Raw genomic sequence first — 22261 nt, 5'->3', positions numbered from 1 at the left:
TTGTCAAACAGAAATCATGGTCAAGACAGTCTAATAACTGTCTTTCATGAAGTTGTTAGTCTAGCATATGAAGAAGCAGTAGATAGGATGTATCTTGATTTTAGTAAGGCTTTTGACACAGTCCCATGTGACAGTCACAAGCAAATTAGGAAAACGTGGTCTAGATGAAATTACTGTAAGGTAGAAGCGCCACTGGTTGAAAAACTGTACTCAAGAGTAGTTAACAATGGTTCACTGTCAAACTGGGAGGTGATCAGTAGTGGATTCCCACAGCCATAGGCACTGACTTTGTGGCTGGTCCAGGGCTGAAGCTTCCACCAACCACAATGATCAAAGGAGCCACCAAACAGTGTTTGGTGGCTTGGAGAGGACCTTCAAGGAGGGCAGAGAGCAGCGAGTGGAAGTCTCAGTGAGGGGTATGGTGGGGGTGCAAAGAAGCAGAGCAAGGGCAGGGCATCTGGGAAGGGAACAGAGCGGGGAACGTGAAGAGGTGGAGTGAGACAAGGGTGGAGTGAGACAAGGAGGTGGACTAAAGGTAGGAAGAGGTGGGGGGAAGGATAACTCAGTGGTCAGAGCATTGGTTTTGTAAGCCCAGGGTTGTGAGCACAATCTTTAGTGGGTCCTTTCAAGGGTCAGAGGCAGGTTAGATTTAAAGAAAAAAATCTGTCACAGGTGGTGATAATTCTTGCTGTGAGTGCAGGCAACTGGACTCAATGACCTCTCAATGTCCCTTCCAATTCTATGACATACGATATAGGTGGAACAGGGAAAGGTCTAGGGAAAAGGGACAGAGTATGTGTGCTGATGGGGTGAAGCCTCAGAAGGAGCAGAATGGAGCCCTCACTGGGGAAAATTAAAATCCTTACCTATGCCCAAGGGTCTGTTCTCTGGTTCTATTTAATATTTTCATTAATGTCTTGCATAACAGAAGGGCAAGCACACTTATAAAATGAAACCAGACTAGGAAAGAAGGATGAACAATTAGAATTCAGTATGATCTCGACAAATTAGAGAACTGCTCTGAAAACAGCAATGTGAAATTCAATTAAGAACAAGCACAACTCACTACACTCAGGAAGGAAAAAAATTGAATGGACAACTACAAAAGTATGGAATAATTGGCAGAAAAGGCTCTGGGGCTTCAACAGATCACATATTGAATAAGAGTCAATGCAGATGTGAAAAAGGCTATTGTCTTTCTGGTGTGTATCAATAGGAATATCATATGTAAGACATGGGAGGTGATTGTTCTACTTTACTTGGCTCTGGTGAGGCCTCAGCTGGATTGTTGTATCCAGTTCTGGATGCCATACATCAAGAAAGATATGACCAACTGGAAAGAGCCCAAAGAAAAGTTATAAAAAGGCTAAAAGGTATAGAAAACCTGCTCTGTGAGGGAAGCTTAAAAATTGTCAGTTACTCCTGAGAAAGAGTGAGGTGTGGCCTGGTAATATGCTCAGGACTGTTACAAAAGAGGACAGTGATAAATGTTTCTCTATGTCCACTGAAGGTAGGACAAGGCTTAATCTGCAGCAAGGGAGATTTAGGTTAAATATTAGAACAACTTTCTAATTACATTATAAGGTAGCTAAGCTCTGCAACAGGCTTTCAAGAGAGACTGTGGAATTCTCATCATTGGAGGTTTAAGAACAGATTAGACAAACAGCTGTCAGGGATGGTCTAGGTTTACTGGATACCACCTCAGTACAGAAGACTGCTCTTGATGACCTTGCAAGATCCCTTCCAGCCCTCTATTTCTGTGAGGCTTCTGAATGCTATCCGGTCATTTATGGATAAAGTCTAAATATTTCTCACATGCCAAGCTTCCTTCATTTCCTCCTTCAAATCCCTCCTGAAATGCATTTCCTTTCAGTGATGTCTCCTCACTAACATCTGTACTCACTTTATGTTGAGCTAGTATCCAGTGATTGGTTTCTGAAGTAGTCTGCAAACTACTTAAGACAGCCTAGTCTTGTGTGTTTGCAAAGGATGTTTATGGCATTATAGAACTAAAATCACCACCACTACTAACAATATGTTCTGTAAGCTGGATTTCAACTGGGTTTCTAACAGTAAAGTTGCTGAAGAAAGCACCCTAACGTAGCATTCAATTCTTAGAGGAAAAACAAAGAAATTTGTCATTTGCCAAAATTTCTGTGCCAGTATATGGAGAAGCCACATCCCCACACTTCACCTCCTACCCATACAACAAAAAAGGCCAATTATAGTATCTTATACCAGCTCCTCTGGGCACCCTTTCATGTGGCATGTCTTTCCTGAACTTTTTTGGCTTATCGCCATAGATTTTTGTGTATTTAAGTCAAAATTTGGTGCTTAAAATTGAACAGCTATAGCCATATTTAGTCAATGTATGTGTGGGGGCTCAGCACCTCTGAAAGTTAAGCCACTTACTGGAAACTATGCTAGGTTCTTAACTCTATATTTAGGTGCCTTATCTAGGAGCCTAATTTTCAGGCAGAGTGAGTCTCCTCACTTCTCATTTACTAAATATGGAAATAATGCTTGCTTCTAGGCACCCAAGCCTGAAAATGTCAGCCTTGCTCCATAAGATACTATAGCTCTAATGCTCCTAACGTACACGTCCAACAGATTGCTGTTAACCCCCACCCTGTCCCATATCCATTCAGAGATTTGTGCAGCGGCAATGAAAGAGTTGTTCAGCATTAATAGTTCCGTGTATAAGCAGTAATTTATGTTGGCAACATAAACATTTTGTGTTGCCAAAGGAATGTTCTACTAATATTCACCAATTATTTTATGGCAGGGCTAATAAAGTGACAGCCGAATACAATATCTGATTGGCAAGAGAATATTCTGAGCCCTGGTACTACCACGAGTTACTGAGGACATTAAAGCTACTCAGGAACTGTGCTGCACAGACAAGCAAACAGAAACACATTATGAGGTTTAATTAATTTTTATTTTGGGAAACCTTTCCACTGGCTCCACAAAAAGATTTACAGACACCTGAGTTTCAAAAGGAAATCATTAATGATATCAGGTTTCTGCCCGGACATAGAAAAATGTCATTATTTACATTTTTCAGAGTATTTCTAATTCCTCAGTTTAATAGCATCCCCAAAAAGTAGTTTTTATTTTAGCCCACAAGTTTCTCCAAATATGGCAAAGTTAAAGGCTGACCACATATAACCTCCCCCCAACTCCACATGCTCACATTAAGTCTTTTTCTACAACAATCTCAGACAACTTTCTAATCCGAGGTCAGTAATGCATATTACTGCATATGTAATCTATAAAAATCTCAAGGTTAGAGCCTTTAAGTGTTAAAATATTCCTTCTTCCAGTTACTAGAAATTGACAGTTGCTGTTCCACTCACAGTGGCAGCCAGACATTTCTTTCTCTCACATTTAAATAGCTATTGAAAATGTGTCACGATTTGACAGAAAAGGTGGGTGAGTTAATATCTTTTGTTGGGCCAACTTCTGCTGATGAGAGAGACAAGTCTACACGTTTTCAAGGAGGTCTTCTTTCTGCCCTTCATCTGTGCATAGTCAGTGTATTTCCATGTACAGCAGCATCTCCTAGTGGCCATACTATTCTACTGCTTAGTGGATAGCTAGAAGAGAATATTATAACCACGTGCCCAATGTTTCCTTTTTACAGTTAAATTCACATGAGCTTGATTTGTCTGATTTATTCTTTATCTCACAACTCCTAATATTAAAAAGACTAAGAGCAAGACCCCCAGAACTTGGGAGAACGTAAGCCACCAGCAACCCAAGCTCTTTCTAGAGATATGGGACTAGTCCACTGAGTGGTTGGAGATCAATGGGGCAGAACAAAGTGGCGCAAGAAATCCTTTATTGGCAGGACTCCTGTGGAGTTTTCACAGTTCCCAGGGGTCTATTCGATACAATTCTGCTCTCACTTCAGATTTTATACCAGCGTAATTCCACTTATTTACATGGGTGTGAGAGGTTATTGTCCTCCCATCTCCATTGTTTGTATAAGCAGTCCAGGACAAGGACCTATTCTTTGATACATCTGCCAGGAACCATGCACATCTGCATTACAACAGAAACATATAATTTCCAGATATTCCAAATAATTTGAAGACAGCATGGGAATAGCAATACTTGGAATGTAAAAGGGGGAAGTGTAAATTAGCAATACGTAGGCAGCACAGAAAAATTAATTGAGGATCAAAAAAGTTATAAGAGAAACAACTCTACATTCTTAGCACTGTCCTTGCCATCAGCAGCACAACAACATTTAACTTTAATTAGCAACACTGAACCCTCCAGTAACTTTAACATGGCACAATGGCAAAAGACTACACAATATTTCAATCCAAATCTTTAGTTAACAAGATGTTAGCCTAGTTTGGTGCAAATTAGTACAAGCACAATGTTTTCATGCTTTCAGAGAGTGGGGCTGATCATCTAAGGTGCTGAACACTCCCAACTCAACCTTAATTAAATGGGCATTGCAAATCCTCAGCATTGAACAGGGCAGCCTTATTCAGGGCATCCCATAAAGCAGTGGCACTGACAGCTGCCACCAGCTCCAGGGAAAGGTGGGAAGGGGGAATCCAGCTCTCTGCCCCATAAGGGGTGTGCCCAAGAGAAGAAGGGGCGTGGCCAAGCTCACTCAGTCCTCAGTACTGCATGGACCATGGCGCTGGGCCCCTCCCCCAACTCCCTCACAGCAGTGCACAGCCAGAGGAGTGCTGCTGCAGCACTTCAAAGGGGCCCACCGTGCTGGCTGCTGCCTCTAGGAAACACCAGGCCAGGGGGCAACTGCTCCCTTTGCCCTCCCCCCTCCAGTCAGCAGGCCTGTCCTTGAGCAAATTATTAGCTCCTGTTGAAGTTAAGTTAAAGGCACACTTAGTCATAGGCCAAGTAGGAGGATGTTTGAAAGATCCGGATGCTTACATAACAGCAGCCAGTGGTATGTTCTGGGAGCTTCTGGACCCTTTGTGGTGCCGTGGCGACAGCAGGCTTGTTATAAGCTGCAGCTGCCCAGAACCACAGTTATAGGTCTCTTTTGTTCAGTGGTAAAACAGGGTCTGCGAGGAAGGCTGAAGAATGACAGATGGACTTTTTTCCCATTCTAATCATTTTCACCAGGTGCTTTGTGTTCAGTGGTAGGACAAGACCAGCAATGAGGCTATTCCTAGCTAAATCCAGGAATTGCCCCCATCCGCACTGGTTTTCTTTAACCAGTTCCCTGGGAATGGACATACTAGGTGAACTATTTACAAAGGGCATCTACCAAGGAGGGCTGCTACATCAGGGTGGGCAATAATTTTCGCTGGGCAGCCACTCCACGAATTTTGAAAAGGTGTCAGGGGCTGTACCTTTCTTATTAATGAAATTATTCACCTTCATTGCATGGGCAGGCAGATATGACCCATAGGCTGAACCCTGCCCACAGGCTGCTTGTGGACCATATACTATTTATATTCCACTACTAGGGTAGCGGTGGGTACTGGAAGCCACAGGCTTTTTCAATAGTTGCAGGAACCCCAGGTGCTGGCCAGGCAGTACAGTAGCAATGGGGGCTGGGAGCTGCAAGCCCTTTAAATTCATGTTATTTGAAGTATGCATCTGATGAAGAGGGCCTTTTCCCACGAAAGCTCATGCTCCAATATATCTGTTAGTCTATCAGGTGCAACAGGGCTTCTAATTATTTGAAGGGATGCTCGGCCCTGACTACTGTGCTCGCAGCTCCCAGTCCCACCATTGTCAGCACAGCAGCAGGGGCTGGGAGCCACAGGCTTTTAAATAGCCACAGAAACCCTAAGAAGTGGCCTGGCAATATGGTAACTGCAGGGGCTGGGAACCACGTGACCAGAGCCTTTAAATTGCTGCTATTTAATGGGCTTGCAGCCCTCATCACAACCCCAGCAGCAGGATATAAATAGTATGCAGGCCAGGTGCAGCCTCTGAGCCAGACCTGAGTGTTAGGCAGGCCACGTCTGGCCCGCAGGCCGTATCTTGCCCACTCTGTGCTACACTGTCTATCATATAAGTGGCAAAAGCTTCAGTGATGAGTATCCAGATTGAGCAGGGGTGGCCAACCCACAGCTCTCAAGCTGCATGCAGCTCTTTGAGTCATTAAATGTGGCTTCTGCTTGGAGCTGCACGCCAGGAGTGCTATCCGCTGCTCTGTGCATGAGCCCCTGCGCTTGGTGGGAGAAGCATGTGGCGGCAGCAGCGGTGGCAGTTCTGGTAAGTTGCTGACATCTAGAGAGAGGCATCAGACACCAACGGGCGCTGAGCCCATGGTTTCTGATGATGATGAGTTAGAGTGGGGGCTGGGGGTGCCTGGCTCTGGGGGAGGGGGAGGACGTTGAGTTAGAGGAGAGGGTGAGGGAGAGGGCATTGAGCTACACATTAAGTATTTATATTCGACTATCTACAGATATTTATTTTTATCTATATCTAATGTATAGGGTTACATAGATAGATAAATATATGGAGATACTCATCCCATAGAACTGGAAGGGACCTTGGGAGGTCATCAAGTCCAGTCCCCTGACCTCTCTCAGGAGGACCAAGCACCATCCCTGATGGAATTTTTTTTTTTAATCTATTTGCCCCAGACCTCTAAATGGCCTCCTCAAGGACTGAATATGTGGCTCTTTGAACTCTATCTGTGGCTCTTAGTCCCTAACTGGTTGGCCACCCCTGAGGTAGAGCACCTAAAGGACTTAACTGAAGATTAATCTGGGTAACAATTCATCTGCAAAGAGGCTATGTCCCCTTAAAATGTGCCATGAGGAAAATGATTAAGTCACATTTAACTTAAGTTTAGCATATGCTTAAATGCTTTTGTGAATGAGAGCCAGACTCAGGTTCCTTATCTGAAGAGAACTCACCAACTGAGCTGATTTTAGATATTGGCCATTTGACCTAACTTTGGTTTACACAAGTTCAGAGATGTTTATGAACCTCATTACCTTCTTTACCCTTGACCGACAGGGCAACTTTTAAAGCTTGCGAAATGCCCAATCCAACACTGCAAAGCGCTGTAAAGAAAATACCTGGTTGTAAGGCTGTAGTTTTAAATTTGTCACATTATTTTCCTTGCCACTGTTCTCTGCACAAGTTTAGGTTATAGTAACTGCTAAATTTGACATCCTCTGGTAATACAAAATGTATGAAAGAAAACATCTTATGGCCCCAGCAACAGCGGACAGTGAAGAACATCTGGAAAATATATTTTGAGTTCAGTGTGCTACTTATTATTGAAGAGAAACTATTGCTTATAGACACAGTTCACTTTTACAACTATTGTTATCCTGCCCTAGTACCATACAACAAAATGTTGTTACTGGCCAATACAAATATTTGCTAGACTGATTGCCTGTCAGGTAACCTAGTATCTAGTGAACACCTATTTAATTCAATGAAAGTTAACATGCTATTTCCATTCCATGCAAAACAAAATTAAATTGGGGGTAACTACTGGGAAGAATCCCATGACTCCCATCCCATCTCTCTTCCATACACACAGAGAAGAGATCAAAACAAAAAAGCAGTAAAGTAGCACTTTAAAGACTAACAAAATAATTTATTAGGTGAGTTTTCATGGGACAGACCCGCTTCTTCAGACCATAGCCATATCAGAATAGTCTCAATATGTAAGGCATAGAGAACCAAAACAGTAATCAAGGTTGACAAATCAGAAAAAAATCATCAAGGTGAGCAAACCAGAGAGCAGAGGGATGGGGGAGAGTCAAGAATTAGATTAAGCCAAATATGGTTCTCTATGCCTTAAATATTGAGACTATTCTGATATGGCTATGGTCTGAAGAAGTGGGTCTGTCCCATGAAAGTTCACTTAATAAATTATTTTGTTAGTCTTTAAAGTGCGACTTCACTGCTTTTTTTGTTTTGATAGTATATAGACTAGCACGGCTTTCTCTCTGTTACAGAGAAGAGATATCTGAGTTAGGATAGCTACAACACAATTAACCTCTGCCTATTGGATTTTTTAATAGTATTTTACAGATATGAGACTTTAAAACTTAAAATTGGTTTGAAATAAAGTTTCTCTTTAAGGGCTACTTAGTGTTTACTTGAAATGTGAAAATAGAGGCTGTCTGTGAACACAATTTGTGGCTCAAACATTGTGTCATCATTTTGAGCAGCCTCTGTTTTAGAAATCTACAATTTATTCAAGAGCTAGACCCTGCCTACCTCCCTACACGGAGTAGTGCATTCCTCACTTTGTCCCCCTGAAACCCAGCAGGACTTCTCTGGGCAAAATCGGACTGATTTGATGAAGCAGAACTTCAGTTATGTCCCGGTCACTTTAAAAAGATAAAGATTTACCACTTATACGATATACCACAATATTGCCATGACAAGCAAGACCAGTAATCTATCTAATTCATGGTACTACTCCATGAGCAGCCAGTGCCAGATACTTCAGAAAAAGTTGCACAACTCCTAAAACAAGAAGTTATAGAATAACATGATGTGGGTGAAGCTTTTCCTAATAAGAGGTAATTGTATATATTTTATTTCCCATTGGCTTCAGCAGAACAAACTGGGAATACTCAATGGAAAATCTGGCCCTGATCAGTTCCATGCAATCGTGCTTGTTGACACGACAAGCTATCCAAGTGTTGCAAAGTGTCTTGTGGAAGGAATTTCTCAATCCATTTGAGAGCAGAAGTCTCTTCACATAAAGATTTGGCCAGTTTCAGCTTCTGAAGTTGTTTAGAAATCACTATATACAGAACACCAGAGTTTCTAAACTAAGACCACAGAACCCTGGGTGTTTATAGTTCCCAAGAAACTGCTAATCCACAGCATGGTCCTTTTGAGCTTCAATTGTGCTTTTACTGGGTTAATTATCTTATAGTTTACTTTTTGAACGGTTTGATCTACAGTTCGCATGATCTCACTCACGTGAGAAATCCCTTTGAAACTAAGTAGGCTATCATGCATTAGCTCTGCAGGCCCTGTGTTTACAACATGCATAGTGAAACATGTGTTTGCAGGGTTATAACCCACAGAAAAGACTGAATTGTGTTTTGTTTCTGTTAAAGGGTTTGCTATGTCCTGCCAACATACAGATGGAGAGGGGTCATTCCTGGAGATATATCTGAAGTAATTTCTTTCTAACTATAGTTTCACTGATTTGCACTATATTGTTCTTTCATCACAAACAGCAAGGGTAGCTTTAGGGGCAAAAAGCATATGAGGAGTCACATGAAAGAAGGTAGGAGCTCCATTGCATTAGACAACTAGGGCACATTTTTAATGGGAAAATGTGTAAAATGTCAGGCAATAAATCTTCCAGTGGTTTATTATTGTTACAAAGCTCAATAAATATTACTGGAAGAACAAACTTGTAATCATTTACAACTGACGTATTTCATAAACTCAAGGTCAACTTGTTCTGATCACAGCAGAAGGATCATTTCTATACAGGTTGAACCTCTCTAGTACAGCACACTCTTGCCTGGTAACATCCGTGATCTGGCATCATTTTAGTTACCCAGATGGCTACTTATCATGGGTGAGCTGAGTTTTTACAGTCACCAGGCCTGGCTCTCAGTGTTCTGTGCTGTTGTTCAGCTCTAATTTACCCCATATGTCTTCTTAGAGCCCAGAAAGCAGTGGAAATGTTGGTAATGATGTTATACAATACTGACCTCCTGTCGTCCTGCAAATTCTCTCTTTCAGCACCAGTCAGGTCCTGAGGGTGCCAGCTTAGAGGGGTTCAAGCTGTAGTATGTTTGGGTCTCAAAGTGGAAAGGAAACAAATCCAATTATCAGAATCTCACGAACAGCACTGTGTATGCTTTTGCTTAGATTTAGCCGTCACAGAGGACAATACTTCCCTTCATAGGCATCCCGTCTCTATTATCAGCTCTTCTTGGTATTAGCCATTTCTTACTTTTTCGGTTACCGAAAGGCCTGACTAGGTCACTGAGCCTCCAAAGTCTTTCCCGTTTGAACAATCTTATTATACATGATGGCACGACCTTTTCTGTAAGAGGGGTCTAAGCAGCATAGAGGAGGTAAGTTGAAGGTACCATTGTGTATGTATAATGCCAATGGTCCTTTTGGATTTAGAAAGGTGACCTCCAACTGATTTTTGAGAACTGGAGCCTGAATGTCGTGCAGCCCCTTGGTGCCAGCTAGACACACCCAAAGAAACAGTAGGACAGGCCTAAGCCAGGTGGACACGTGAAGAATCAGCTCTGCCAGTTTTGCACTAACTTTACAGCTGTTCAAAGAAGTGGTCTGCAATAGATGGAGATGGGATCAGTGTGGAATGGGTTGGACTAAGGAAGGCAGTGAGTATTTCAAGGACATGAAGGAGCATTGGTGAGCACCCCTGAAAGCCTCCAGAAGCTGCACCACTGAAGCAGGGGTGCAATTTAGGGCCTCAGAAATGCCTTAATCTGTGCTGATGGTCCCACTGCTTTCTGCCTCCCCAGTTGCTCTTATAAAGGGAAGCACTAAAGCTGTCTCTTTTTTGTCCCCATGTTAGCACCTGTATTGTACCCCTTCCCATTGCTTAAAGTGGCTTTTCTCTTGCTTGCTTTTCCCCCTTAGAATCATAAGGAGTTTTATGTTTCACTCTGGTTGTTTTGCTGTGGATCGCCTGGATGTTTTAGAGCATATTACTGTGGCCTCCTCCTGAGTCTTACTGAAGGGGGAGAGACTCTGAAACATCAGAGATGTCCACCCAACATCTTAAATGACTGTCAAAAACAGCACAACATTTTGGGCAGTCTCACTAAAAGTCTCGTCTCAGTTATTGAACTTTTATTCTATCAAGCAGTGTTCCCTCTAATTTTTTCCATGGGGGGGGGAATAAATATTGCTATGTACACCAAGGCATGTGTAGATGTGTACCACCAACAGTAACACATGCTAGCAACTGTGGGGGGCTGTGGGCACTTGGTTAATCAGCTGGGCAGCACCTGAATCTCTCCTGGGCAGCTGCCCAAGCATTCAGTTTATGGGGAACGCTGCTCTCAGATCTTGTGATATCATATCACTAATTCCTTATTCGTGGTAGAGTTTTCAGAGCAGAGAAGACCTGATTTACTCATCAGCTAAACCTCATAAAAACAAGGAAAAAAAAAGACTCCAAACCTTCTTTAAACATCACAGAGAAAAAAAGAAATCAAACCCTTTCCTCTCTTTTCTTCCATTTGCAGGACAACTCCAACTGCAACAGTAGCATATTGGCTCCTGTCCATCAGGGAGCTCCAAACGTTAGTGTGGATTCATCTCTCCAAAATAAAAGAAAAAATGGTAAATGGGTGAAATCTTATTCCCAATACTTTCCTCATATTCTGACCACACTGGTTATTGTAATAACGATGTAACTAAAGTAGGGTTGCCCTGCCCCTGGCTCCAAGCCCCCCTCTTCCCATCACTCTCCCTTACCCTCAAGTCACTTTTACCTGTGGGATTTAAAAGGGAGGACTGTGGAGGGTGGGGAGGCTGAAGATGAGGCTTTGGGGTACAGAAGAGGGCTCAGGCTGGGGTAGGGTATTGGATTGTGAGAGTGTGCAGGCTGTAAGAGGGTGTTTTGGGTGCAGGAGGGGACTCCTGGCTGGAGAAGGGGATGGGGATGTGGGAGGGGACTCGGGGTGTTGAGTCCCAGTGGCACTTAAAGCAGCTCCCAGGAAGCAGTCTCTAAGTCCCTGCAGCCCCTAGGTGAATGGGTGGCCTGTCAGAAAGGCTCCGCATGCTGCCTTCGCATGCAGCCAATGGGAGCTGGAGAGCTGGTATTTAGGGTGGGTGCAGTGCTAAGAGCCTCCCTATAGCTAGGGCCTGCAGGGACGTAACTTCCATTTTTGAGAGCTGTGCAGAGCCATGATTGGTAGGGAGTTTGTCTTAGTCCTGGGCTCCTGCTGCGCCACCAACCAGATTTTTAATGGCTTGGTCAACAGTGTTGACCATAAGTATGAGAGTCCTCTCTAACTGTGCATTCCAGTCAAAAACTGGACACTTGGCAACCCTAAACTGAAGCTCTGGTGCTGCAGACACACACGCTCTACTCTAATCAAGAATACTGTAGTCTCAGTGAAGTGCATGGGACTATTTCTGTATTTAAAATTAGCATATGCTTCAGTGTATACAGGAGCAAGGCCTAAGTTTGGTATTGTTTCCAAAGCCTTACCTCTGCCTATGGGTCAGCGGATGACAGCAGAAGCCAATATAAGGATCTGCTCCTTGAAACTAATTCTTTAAAGAGACTTTGTCAGTATGAATGTCAGCCCTTCAAAAGCTAGTACTATCACATCTCAGTGAGCAAACTTGCAAGGCTGTTTTACAGATACAGACGCTGCTTATTTACATTTAGTACTCCCAGCCCCCCAAAGGTCATGAGTTATCACTCCTCCCCCAAATCACAAGATTGTTCCCCAAAAATCACTAGATTCCAGGGGAAAGATTTAATATAATTTTGGGCTACCTTCTGATATTTGAAATCCTCCTAACTTATGACCTCTGGGCTTGTAAATGTAATGCATTTTCAATTAGGCTATAGGATATTGTGGGGTGAAAAGGTTCACTCATATTTTGCTACCCCAAATTCTTGTGAGAGCTGGAACTTTCTGTGTAATTATGAAACTGCCAGCAATGGTCAAAATTGCATTATTTCCAACAAAAACCATCAGCAATGTCAATGCTGTGAATGCCCCTAGATGCTGTATTTACTGTTAGTAATTAAATTACTCATTATAATAAACACCACAGTTTGTGTTTGCAGGATCAGATCCTTAACCACAGTAGTATACTTTGTTGCACTAAATATATTACTTCAAAACAATTCTGACAAAGTGTTAAATGGTTGAATATTTGTATGAACAATAATACTTGAATTTATGGGAATTAAAGGATAGAAAGGAAACTGGACTTTGTAGATCTGTGTCTAGATTGCCAAGAGCTGTTGGCAAAAGATACACAAATGCAGTACGCAATTTGCGTATTTCTTGCTGACAGTTCTGTCGGAAGAGGTTTTTCTGGCATTTGGTGCTACACGGGGCCAGATGTCAGGGAAGCTCCCTCTACTGACACATCCCTTCTTTCTCGTCAAAGAAGAAGACAGGGATGTTGGCAGAATGTTTCCAATGCGGCAGATTTCTGCCTCAAGACCTCCAGTCTCCCGACAGAAGTCTGCAGTCTAGACCTAGCCCTGGGAATAAGATCACTGACTGCTAAGGTCTGGAAATAATTTTTTCCACAGCACTGCATGAATGGCAAGCTGCATGATGGCCACGTTTTTTCCCTTCCTCAGTCATTTAACAGGATACTAGACTAGGTGAACCGATGATCTGATTAAGCAAGGCAACTCTTCTGTTACTGGTTGCATTAACTGCTCCAAGATTTAATATCCAGTTCTTGCAAATGCATCCCAATTCATAATGGATTTGAGTTTATGACAGAATTACCTTGTGGGGCTGATATGTTAACTGCTAGAACATCTGGGTTTGCTAGCAGTAAATGGATTTAATCACAGCCTAAATGCTATACATGGAAAACAGTTCATTAAGCTTTGGAAAACAATATTTAAAATAATTAAACATCAAAACTACATTTTCTTTGACTTTAGCACTGTAGTTTTATAATGGGAGCATATTAAATACTAGTTTAGATATCACAATAATTTCCATAGCAATAGACTAATGTAATAACTGCAGGATGGATAAACATCTGAGAAAACACAAATCTCTCCCTACACATAATCTATATATTCTATAAAAGACACACACTCCCCAACAACTTATTAACACAACAGTGAAATTGAAAAATCAAGCACTGTATAACAGAGCTAAACACGGAAGGTCAAAATCAATAGTTAACTTTAATTCTGCATTTTATATACTTGATTTCAAAGAGTAAGACCTGATCATGGAACTTGTCAGCTCTGTGAGCTAGTGCATGTACCACTAGTGGTACACAGTTCACACAGGTTGTTTTAAAGTACTGTATAAGAAGAATCCACTCTCTTTACACAGATTCAAATAACAAAGCTAGTTCACCATGCATGTGAGGTTGGCCACAGGAGGGAGAGGAGCTGGATCAATTTTTGAAGTTCGGACGTGGAGATGCACCTCCTTTGACCTATTGCCCCTGGCAGGCAGGACAAAACAGCAGAGCTGGCAGCCAGAAGCCTTGGGCAAACAGCCAGCTTGGACCAAGCATGATGGGATCTTTGGGCTGGCATCAGAGTCAGGACCAGATTAAACTTTTGTGGGTGCCAGACATATACGTGAGCTGCTGTGGAGGCAATGAAGCATGACACAGTGTGTTGGACCTCAGGGGCAGCCAGAGACAGGACCACTCTGTTCAGCCCAGTGCAAGGGCATTATTTACAACTGGCAGCTGCCAGTTGCAAAGTGCCCCTTCTCCTAAGGAAGAGATGTGACTTTTAACTGAAATAATTTTACCAGTAAAAGCTAAGCCAAACCCTTTGGTGTAGATTCAGTTTTATTTATTTTTTTTTTATTTTTACTGGGTTCCCCTTCCAAGAATAATTATACGATAGCAAAAAGTCTCGGGGTAACTGTGTTAATCTGTAGCTTCACAAATAATACAGTAATAATAATCACAAATAACAAGCAGCCCTGGAGGCCCTCTTAGTGCCTAGGAAATATACCCCTTAATTATTTAGTCTGAAAATTGTGGAATTAAAATAAAATCAAACCATAGCTTAGAATTTCACAGCCTTGTAAGAGCCACTGAAATGGCATTTACCTACTTTGCAATTGTCTACATACCATTATCAAACCCAATTTGTTATAATAGCTCAGATTGCAAACTCCATAAAGTTGAGTCAAAATTTACAGTTTAGCAGGAGATTAAAACTTTATTTTGTGGAAACAAAAAATTAGAATAACAAATTTAGACAGAGAAAACTTTGAATACCATGTAAATTTTTCATGAAGATAGATTGGGAATATACTACAAGCTCCAAAATGACCCTTTTAAGTTTTTCATGGGATTCTCTCATTTTTGGATGCCTTTCATGAGAACGCTGCTTTGTTTCACGTGTGCTGATTAATGTGATATCTGGCTAATGTTTGTGTAAGGATTTTTCTTTGTTATACAGAAAGTTAAACATCATCATTAGCAACGCTGTAACCTGTCTGGCTAAAAAGTCCATCTAATACAATTGTATCATTGGGGAAAACCCCAAAGCTACAAAAGAAAAACCCCCAAGTTTATATACAACGTAGGAAACCTACAACCATTTAAGCAAGTCCAACAATGCAGATAGTTGACAGCAAAAGGGGCAACTTTGAACCAACCTCTCAGAAATGACAGTACAAAAAATAAATACAGAACTTTTTAAAGTTTAAACTGTTTTGGGATTATTCTAAAGTCTTTAAAGAGTTGTTGAACATTTATGTGAATATCACTGCAGCCAATTACATGCAGTGACTTACAGACAGAGCTGGGGAAGGCCTGTTAAACTAAATTTAGTCCATTCCCTGGAGCCAGCAAAGGATTGCTCTGACATAATATTTTGAAGGCTTTATTCAGTCTACTGTGAATGAGTAATTTAAACACATTTTTATTGGATTCATTGCTTTGGTGCCATTTTACAACATTGCTTCTTTCTGATTTCACATTTGCATATAGTGGCCTATAAATAATTTGCTATAATAAAGTTTTATAACAATAGGCTTACAACAGCGTCACTAACGCATTTCTTATTTCCTCCATCATTTTGGTTTGCAGATGTTACAGTATAGACATACCCTATAACTGTTACTTTACCACTGCTGCACTTTCCCCAAGTCACTTGTGATCAAGTTTCTTAAGTTCCTCTGTGAGTCTATGCATTGCTTACCTCCTTAGTGAGGCTGTCTCACAGATTTCCCTACCTAAAGGGCATCCTACACGTTTGCACAACAGCTAAGCTTTATCACTACTTAGGCCTATTATTCCCTTCTTTACTGGAACCATTTTCCCCTGTATGGGGAAATACCTGATTTCTCTCAGGTGGAGTTCATGCTCATGTTCAGGTTAGCTTAGCCCCTGTCTCTCCAGTGCAGGGGGATAGGCCATCCTGTTATAATCTCCCTCTGCTAACAAACACTCTATCACGCTATAGCCGTGTCTACACGTGCACGCTACTTCGAAGTAGTGGCACTAACTTCGAAATAGCGCCCGTCACGGCTACACGCGCCAGGCGCTATTTCGAAGTTAACTTCGACGTTAGGCGGCGAGACGTCGAAGTCGCTAACCCCATGAGGGGATGGGAATAGCGCCCTACTTCGACGTTCAACGTCGAAGTAGGGACCGTGTAGTCGTTCCGCGTCCCGCAACTTCGAAATAGCGGGGTCCGCCATGGCGACCATCAGCTGAGGGGTTGAGAGACGCTCTCTCTCGAGCCCCTGAGGGGCTCTATGGTCACCGTGGGCAGCAGCCCTTAGCCCAGGGCTTCTGGCTGCTGCTGCGGCAGCTGGGGATCCATGCTGCAGGCACAGGGTCTGCAACCAGTTGTCAGCTCTGTGTATTTTGTGTTGTTTAGTGCAAGTGTGTCTGGGAGGGGCCCTTTAAGGGAGCGGCTTGCTGTTGAGTCCGCCCTGTGACCCTGTCTGCAGCTGTGCCTGGCACCCTTATTTCGATGTGTGCTACTTTGGCGTGTAGACATTTCCTCGCAGCGCCTATTTCGATGTGGTGCCGCGCAACGTTGAAGTTGAACATCGACGTTGCCAGCCCTGGAGGACGTGTAGACGTTATTCATCGAGATAGCCTATTTCGATGTTGCTACATCGCAATAAGCTATTTCGATGTTGGCTTCACGTGTAGACATAGCCTATTAGTGCTATCACTGCCTTTGATACCAATTGTCACTAAACGTTGTTTACTTTCAGGTGATGGGAGTAGGAGTGGAATAGAAATAATTGTTGTTAGGTGTTTCATGAGTGATCTCACACAATTGTTTGGACAATTGCTTCTACTAGTGCTGTTATGGAGTCCCACAGGGTTAGATCTTGTTCCCTCTTCTGTTCAGTGTCTATATGGTGCTAAAGGGGGGGGGGGGGGCTAATCAGCAGACATGCCCTGCTTTCAGTAGGCTAATGACACCCGGTTCTGTATTTGTGTCTCATCCAAGCCAGCCAGGATGTGGGGTGGGGTGAGAGAGAGCTGGCTGAAGTTCAATCTGAATAAAACTGAGGTGATGTTGGTAGACTCCAGAACAGGATGGGCATGATATCTGCTTCTCTGTTTTACCATTAGGCATCCCACTGGGAGAAGTGCTGTTGAGTTCACAGCTGCTGTTGGAAGAACATGAAGTCACAGTGACCAAAGCACCTTTAGTCCATCTTGGCAGCTTCAACTTCCTGAAGGGAAGCTCTAAAGTGGATGGAGAGAAACTGTTCTCCATGGTGACAGATAGCAGAACAAGGAGCAATGGTCTGAAGTTACAGAAGGAGAGGAGTAGGTTTGATAGTAGGAAAATCTATTTCAGCAGGAGGGTGGTGAAGCACTGGAATCGGTTTCCTAGAGAGGTGGTGGAATCTCCATCCCTAGAGGTTTTTAAGTCCTGGCTTGACAAAGTCCTGGCTGGGATGACTTAACTGGGGTTGATTCTGCTTGAAGCAGGGGGGCTGGACTCAGTGACCTCTTGATTCTATGATCTCTGTCTAGCCTGAAGATTGTGACTGTTCCCTTGGCTTAGTAACCACCAACAGACAAGATCAGTCTCATGTGTTCTGCCTATCTTAAATCCAGCTGAAAACTGAAATTAGTGCTCTGCCAGGATCAGCACCACTTCCATATCTCTGCATGGACTTTTCCTCTCTTACCTCAGAAACCAGATACTTCACAAAGCTTTACTATTACCGCTGTAATCTTCAGGAACACTCCAACTGGAGAGGGGACAGGAAAGGGGCCAGTGCTGAAGGACTCCACACCCTGATCATCAAGGCTCAAATCTAAGGGGAAGGGTGCAGGAGAAAAGCAAGAGGGGAGGCTCCATGGAGCAGATACAGTAAAAAGGCTGCACTGGGACCTGGAGAGGTAAGGCCAAGACTTGTATATCCATATGAGATGTGGTTGGAAGGGCAAGAGATGTCTGTGGGGTAGCACTTTGGAGAGGGCACTAGGGAGGGCTGTGGACAAAGCGGCAGGCGGCGCTAGGGGGCGCTGCGGACTGTGGCGGTAGAAGCGGGGCTGTGGCGCAGGGCTGGCAGGCGGCGCTAGGGGGCGCTGCGGACTGTGGCGGTAGGATCGGGGCTGTGGCGCAGGGCTGGCAGGGGGCGCTAGGGGGCGCTGTGGGCTGTGGCAGGGGCTCCGGGCTTTCGCTTCTTCGCGCACCAGTTCCAGGGCGGAAGGCTGCGGCTGCGCGTTTCAGGGTCGGTTCCGTTGATGACGTACGGCACGGCCGCCGGGTCAGAGGCAGCGGCGTAGCGGGGAGCTATGTCGGCGCCCGCCGGGATCCCCTCGCACAGTGCCGCAGCCCCCAGAGGGCCCAGAGCTCCCGCCGCCCCGCCCACGACGCCGCCCTGTCAAAACGGTGAGGAGCCGAGGCCCGGGATATAGGCCGGGGCTGGACTAGCCGGGCTTGGGGGGCGCTACCAGTGGTGACGGGGGTGGAGAATGGGGCTGGGCTGGGCTGCAGGAGTGCGGTGGGAGGGGAGCTGGAGTGAGGTGGTTGGAATGAAGTGGCTGGGATGGAGGAGGGTCGGGGCTGGGTTAGAGGAGGGACTGGGACAGGAGGCCTTGGCTAGAGAGGGCTGGGGGGGCGGGTTGGGACTAGGGGGCTGGGCTGGAGGAGGGCCGTGGGGGGATTGGGACGAGGGGCAGAGCGGCTGTAACAGAAGAGTGTGAGGGAGGGAGAGGATTTCAGGGACACGCGTGATTTGCAGGTTGGGGTGACATATTTGGCAATATGGAGAGCCTTGCAGGAGTGACTTTTAGTTTCATAGACGTGTATGTGCAGCTGTCTGGGCATATCAAAACGAAAATAGTTGGTGTTTTTTGTTACATCGGATGATTGAGAAGGGAGCCTGAAGTGTCTGAATTAATCAGGTGTGTAATTGAAATGTGAAAGATCCTTAGTGATTTTTTTTTTACCGGTATGAAAAGAAGTTAGGAATCATTCACATGGTACATACTTTAGCAACGTGTACTGGATAGGTAGCTCTTCTCAAAAGAGTATTTTGTAAAATTGGCTTGCCTTTTGTTTGTCTTAATAGTTTTCTTCCCAGTTATTCAATTTTTCCTGATTGATTATTCACCGAAGCTTGGGTCTTTCAAAAATGTCTTATTTTGCTTAGCTGATCAGTCTTGAATCCAAGTTTAAGATTTTCTCACTAAATATTTGAAAATAAAATTACTGAGCACGTTGCTGAAGGCAACTTTCTGGCTGAAAAGTGACGCCTAATGAAGGCAATACTATAATATGAATTCAGACTATACATGATTTTTTCCAATACTTAAGGAACTGCTGTGTTAAAAACTTAAGATGTTGGAAATGTAAATACTCAAGAGGTAGTCTAATTTAAAGTACATTTCTTTAGGAAGGTTTTTTATAATGTTACAAGTGATATCTGAGATCACAATTAAAATAGATACTTTTTTTGTTTGTGTATATGATAGCGCTTTTGTGTAGTCAGTTTGGTGCAGCAGTAGCACTTGTCTAGAAATCCTAAGATTTGGCTAAAGAGTTCTGTGGAGCTTTACAGCTAGATCCATCTTCCAGCAGCTCTGCTAAGCTGGCTAAACATCAATGAGAAGCACCATGAAATCTTCACATATGTTTTTCTCAGTTATCCAAACCCAGTTATCTTTGTTTTTGTGCGTCCCTAGAGACCATTTGATGTAATATGCAATATTTGTTTGAAAGAGTAAAGAATACATAAGAGTAAAGTTTTCAAAGAGCAGGTCAGCAGTACAGTAATCCCCTCTCTTCACTGCTAGCAGGACCATGAGCTGGTCAGACTTGCAGTTCCTGCAGTGGGTGGGGAGCTGGGAACCAAGCAGCAGGGTGATTCCTGGCTCCCCTGTACTTTCAGGAGCCAGGAAACTGACCAGTCATGAGCTAGTCAGTTTCCCAGGTCCCACAAGTGGCAGGGAGACTGAAGCCAGGCTACCTCCTGGTTCCCAGCTCCACACCATTCTAGGAGCCCTGGTGGGTTGGTCAGTTTCTTGGTTCCTGCAAGCTCCCCCTGACTTGTGCGAAAATTTGAGTTACTGAAGGAGTGCAACCCCCACATAATTTGAGGGTTTACTGTATGATAAAAATGTGGGAAATGGAGGAAGGTAAAAGAACAAAGGTAGAATTATGATTAAGATATAGTTTGGTAAAGGCACTTTATCTTTGTAGTTGCAACCACTTCATAAATTGTCTCTGATCCAATGAGTGATGAATCTGAGCCTCCTCTGCTTGAGGGAACGTCAAGGTATGGGTATATTCCCAATTAGCCCAGATCTTATTTTAGGTCCATGTCTTTCTTTGGTCAGTCAAATTGCATGGACAAGAGGTGCGAATTTGAGATTGTAGGTAATCTACCCTCCGTTTTTAGGAGTCTGCTATATGAGTATATTATATTAGTATTATAATTGTATGTTATATTAGTATTTTTCGTATTTGTTAAATACACTTAGCACTTTGAATGAACAACTTTTTCATATTTATAAGATAATCTACTGGACCAAGGTCCATTCACCTTTGTAGTCTCTAACAAAATGTGAGGCATCAACAAAGCAGTATCTTAAATTTAACCTATAACTAGTGAGTTTTTTATTAATTTTCAGGCTTTAAAAGTTTTGCAAATCTGAAAATTTGTTCCAAAAGCTCCTTTGGAAGTTTAGGACTCTTGAATTCCTGGAGACCTGGTTGGTGTTTGAAGAACTTTAGTTTCTAATTTTGTAATTGACATTTTTTCTATATAATTACACTTAATATTTAGGCATATTTTAGATTTTATGTTTTGAACTTTTTTAAGCTAATACTGGATAAGTGAATTGTGAAACTATTTTGTGAAACAGAGGTAATTATTTTTAAACTGTTAGACATTTTAAACTGTTGTTCAGTTGAAATGTCATAGTAGCTGGTAAGTGTTGTGTAATCTAAGAGGTTTTTATGTAACTATACATAAGGGAAAGATAATGCATTCCTTTTTGATGTAGAATTACTGTTGGAGGATAGGGCCCTAAATGCCCGGAACCTTTCCTCTATAGATGTAATATTTGCTAGGAAAGGACTGGATTTTTTTTTTTTTTTTTTAAATCTAAAAGTCATGGTGGACAGTTTTTAAATTTGGTTTTGTGAGATACATTTTTCCTTTATTGGCTTGGCTGCACATGATTGTCATTTTATTCTTTAGTTTTCATGCCTGTAATCTGCCACATGTTGTGAAAGAACAAAAAGTGTTTGTGAAGTTAGAAGTGGGTACTGCACACACTAAAACTTATGTTTAAGACTAGAAATAAATACAGCCCAGACATTATAGGAGATAGAGTAGTGATTCAGTCTGTACGAGTTCCCAGTTTTTTCAGTGCTAATTTTAAAAAGGCATAATAAAGTTTTGGTATTATATACAACCCTCTCTCTTGGTGGTGAGGCACACACTGTGCTGCACTACAAAATTCATCTTCTAAATAGTTTTAATTTTTTGGAATCAGTATAAGAAATTTAAAAGACTGTAATTTAGATAATCAAATGCAGTTAACACATACTCATCATCAATGAAATGTCTCAAAATTTGTCAGGTATAAAGCCAATAAAGGTAAGGTATGAAAAATATTTAACTAAAACAAGCCATGATTGGGAATGCATTAGCAGGGTGTTGATGCATCTTTTCAGGTTGCTGAGGACGTGAAGTCATCAGTAGCCTATTCATATGCCCCGTAATGGAGCTCATTACTGTTAGCATAGGGCTCCTTAATTTTACATTTAATATTTTAAAATGTTTTCATGGGCTTTACTCATCTTAGCTTTCTACTCTGAAAGCTACTTGGGAAAGAGGTGAAGGCATCTTTTGGCCAGTATTTCAATATATTCTTTCTCAGCATTTTTAAGGTTTCCTGGACTGCTTGTGATATTTTGTTTCTCAGAAATTCAGTAGCCCTTGCACTGGCACTTTCACCTAACAAATACTCTCACCTCACCTTGTATTTTTTTTTAAAGACTCTCAATATAGCTTTAGTGCTAAAATAGTAGATTAGAATGCCAAAAGAGAGAGACGTTGCTGTTGAAAGGGCAGCCTGGCATTCTGGAGAAGGTGGCTATTTTTTCACCTTTTTATTTTTTACCTTCCCTGAGTCCCTC

At 42.7% G+C, this 22261-nt stretch overlaps 1 protein-coding gene across 4 annotated transcripts in view; it reads left to right on the top strand.

The window, feature by feature from the left end:
- Window positions 1-18325: 18325 nt before the first annotated feature.
- SEC24B (SEC24 homolog B, COPII coat complex component) overlaps window positions 18326-22261 on the top strand; it is an 81337-nt gene continuing 77401 nt past the window's right edge. For all 4 annotated transcript variants that reach the window (XM_074993460.1, XM_074993459.1, XM_074993457.1 and 1 more), the window contains exon 1: window positions 18326-18502. In XM_074993460.1, coding sequence (XP_074849561.1) covers window positions 18406-18502 — 97 coding nt within the window. In that variant the 5' untranslated portion in view covers window positions 18326-18405. The remainder of the gene's footprint in view (window positions 18503-22261) is intronic.

The sequence above is a fragment of the Carettochelys insculpta genome, chromosome 4, assembly GCF_033958435.1.
Source record: "Carettochelys insculpta isolate YL-2023 chromosome 4, ASM3395843v1, whole genome shotgun sequence".
Classification (NCBI taxonomy): Eukaryota; Metazoa; Chordata; order Testudines; family Carettochelyidae; genus Carettochelys; species Carettochelys insculpta.
The sequence above is the reverse complement of the archived record's forward strand: the minus strand, read 5'-3'. Positions and strand labels throughout refer to the sequence as shown.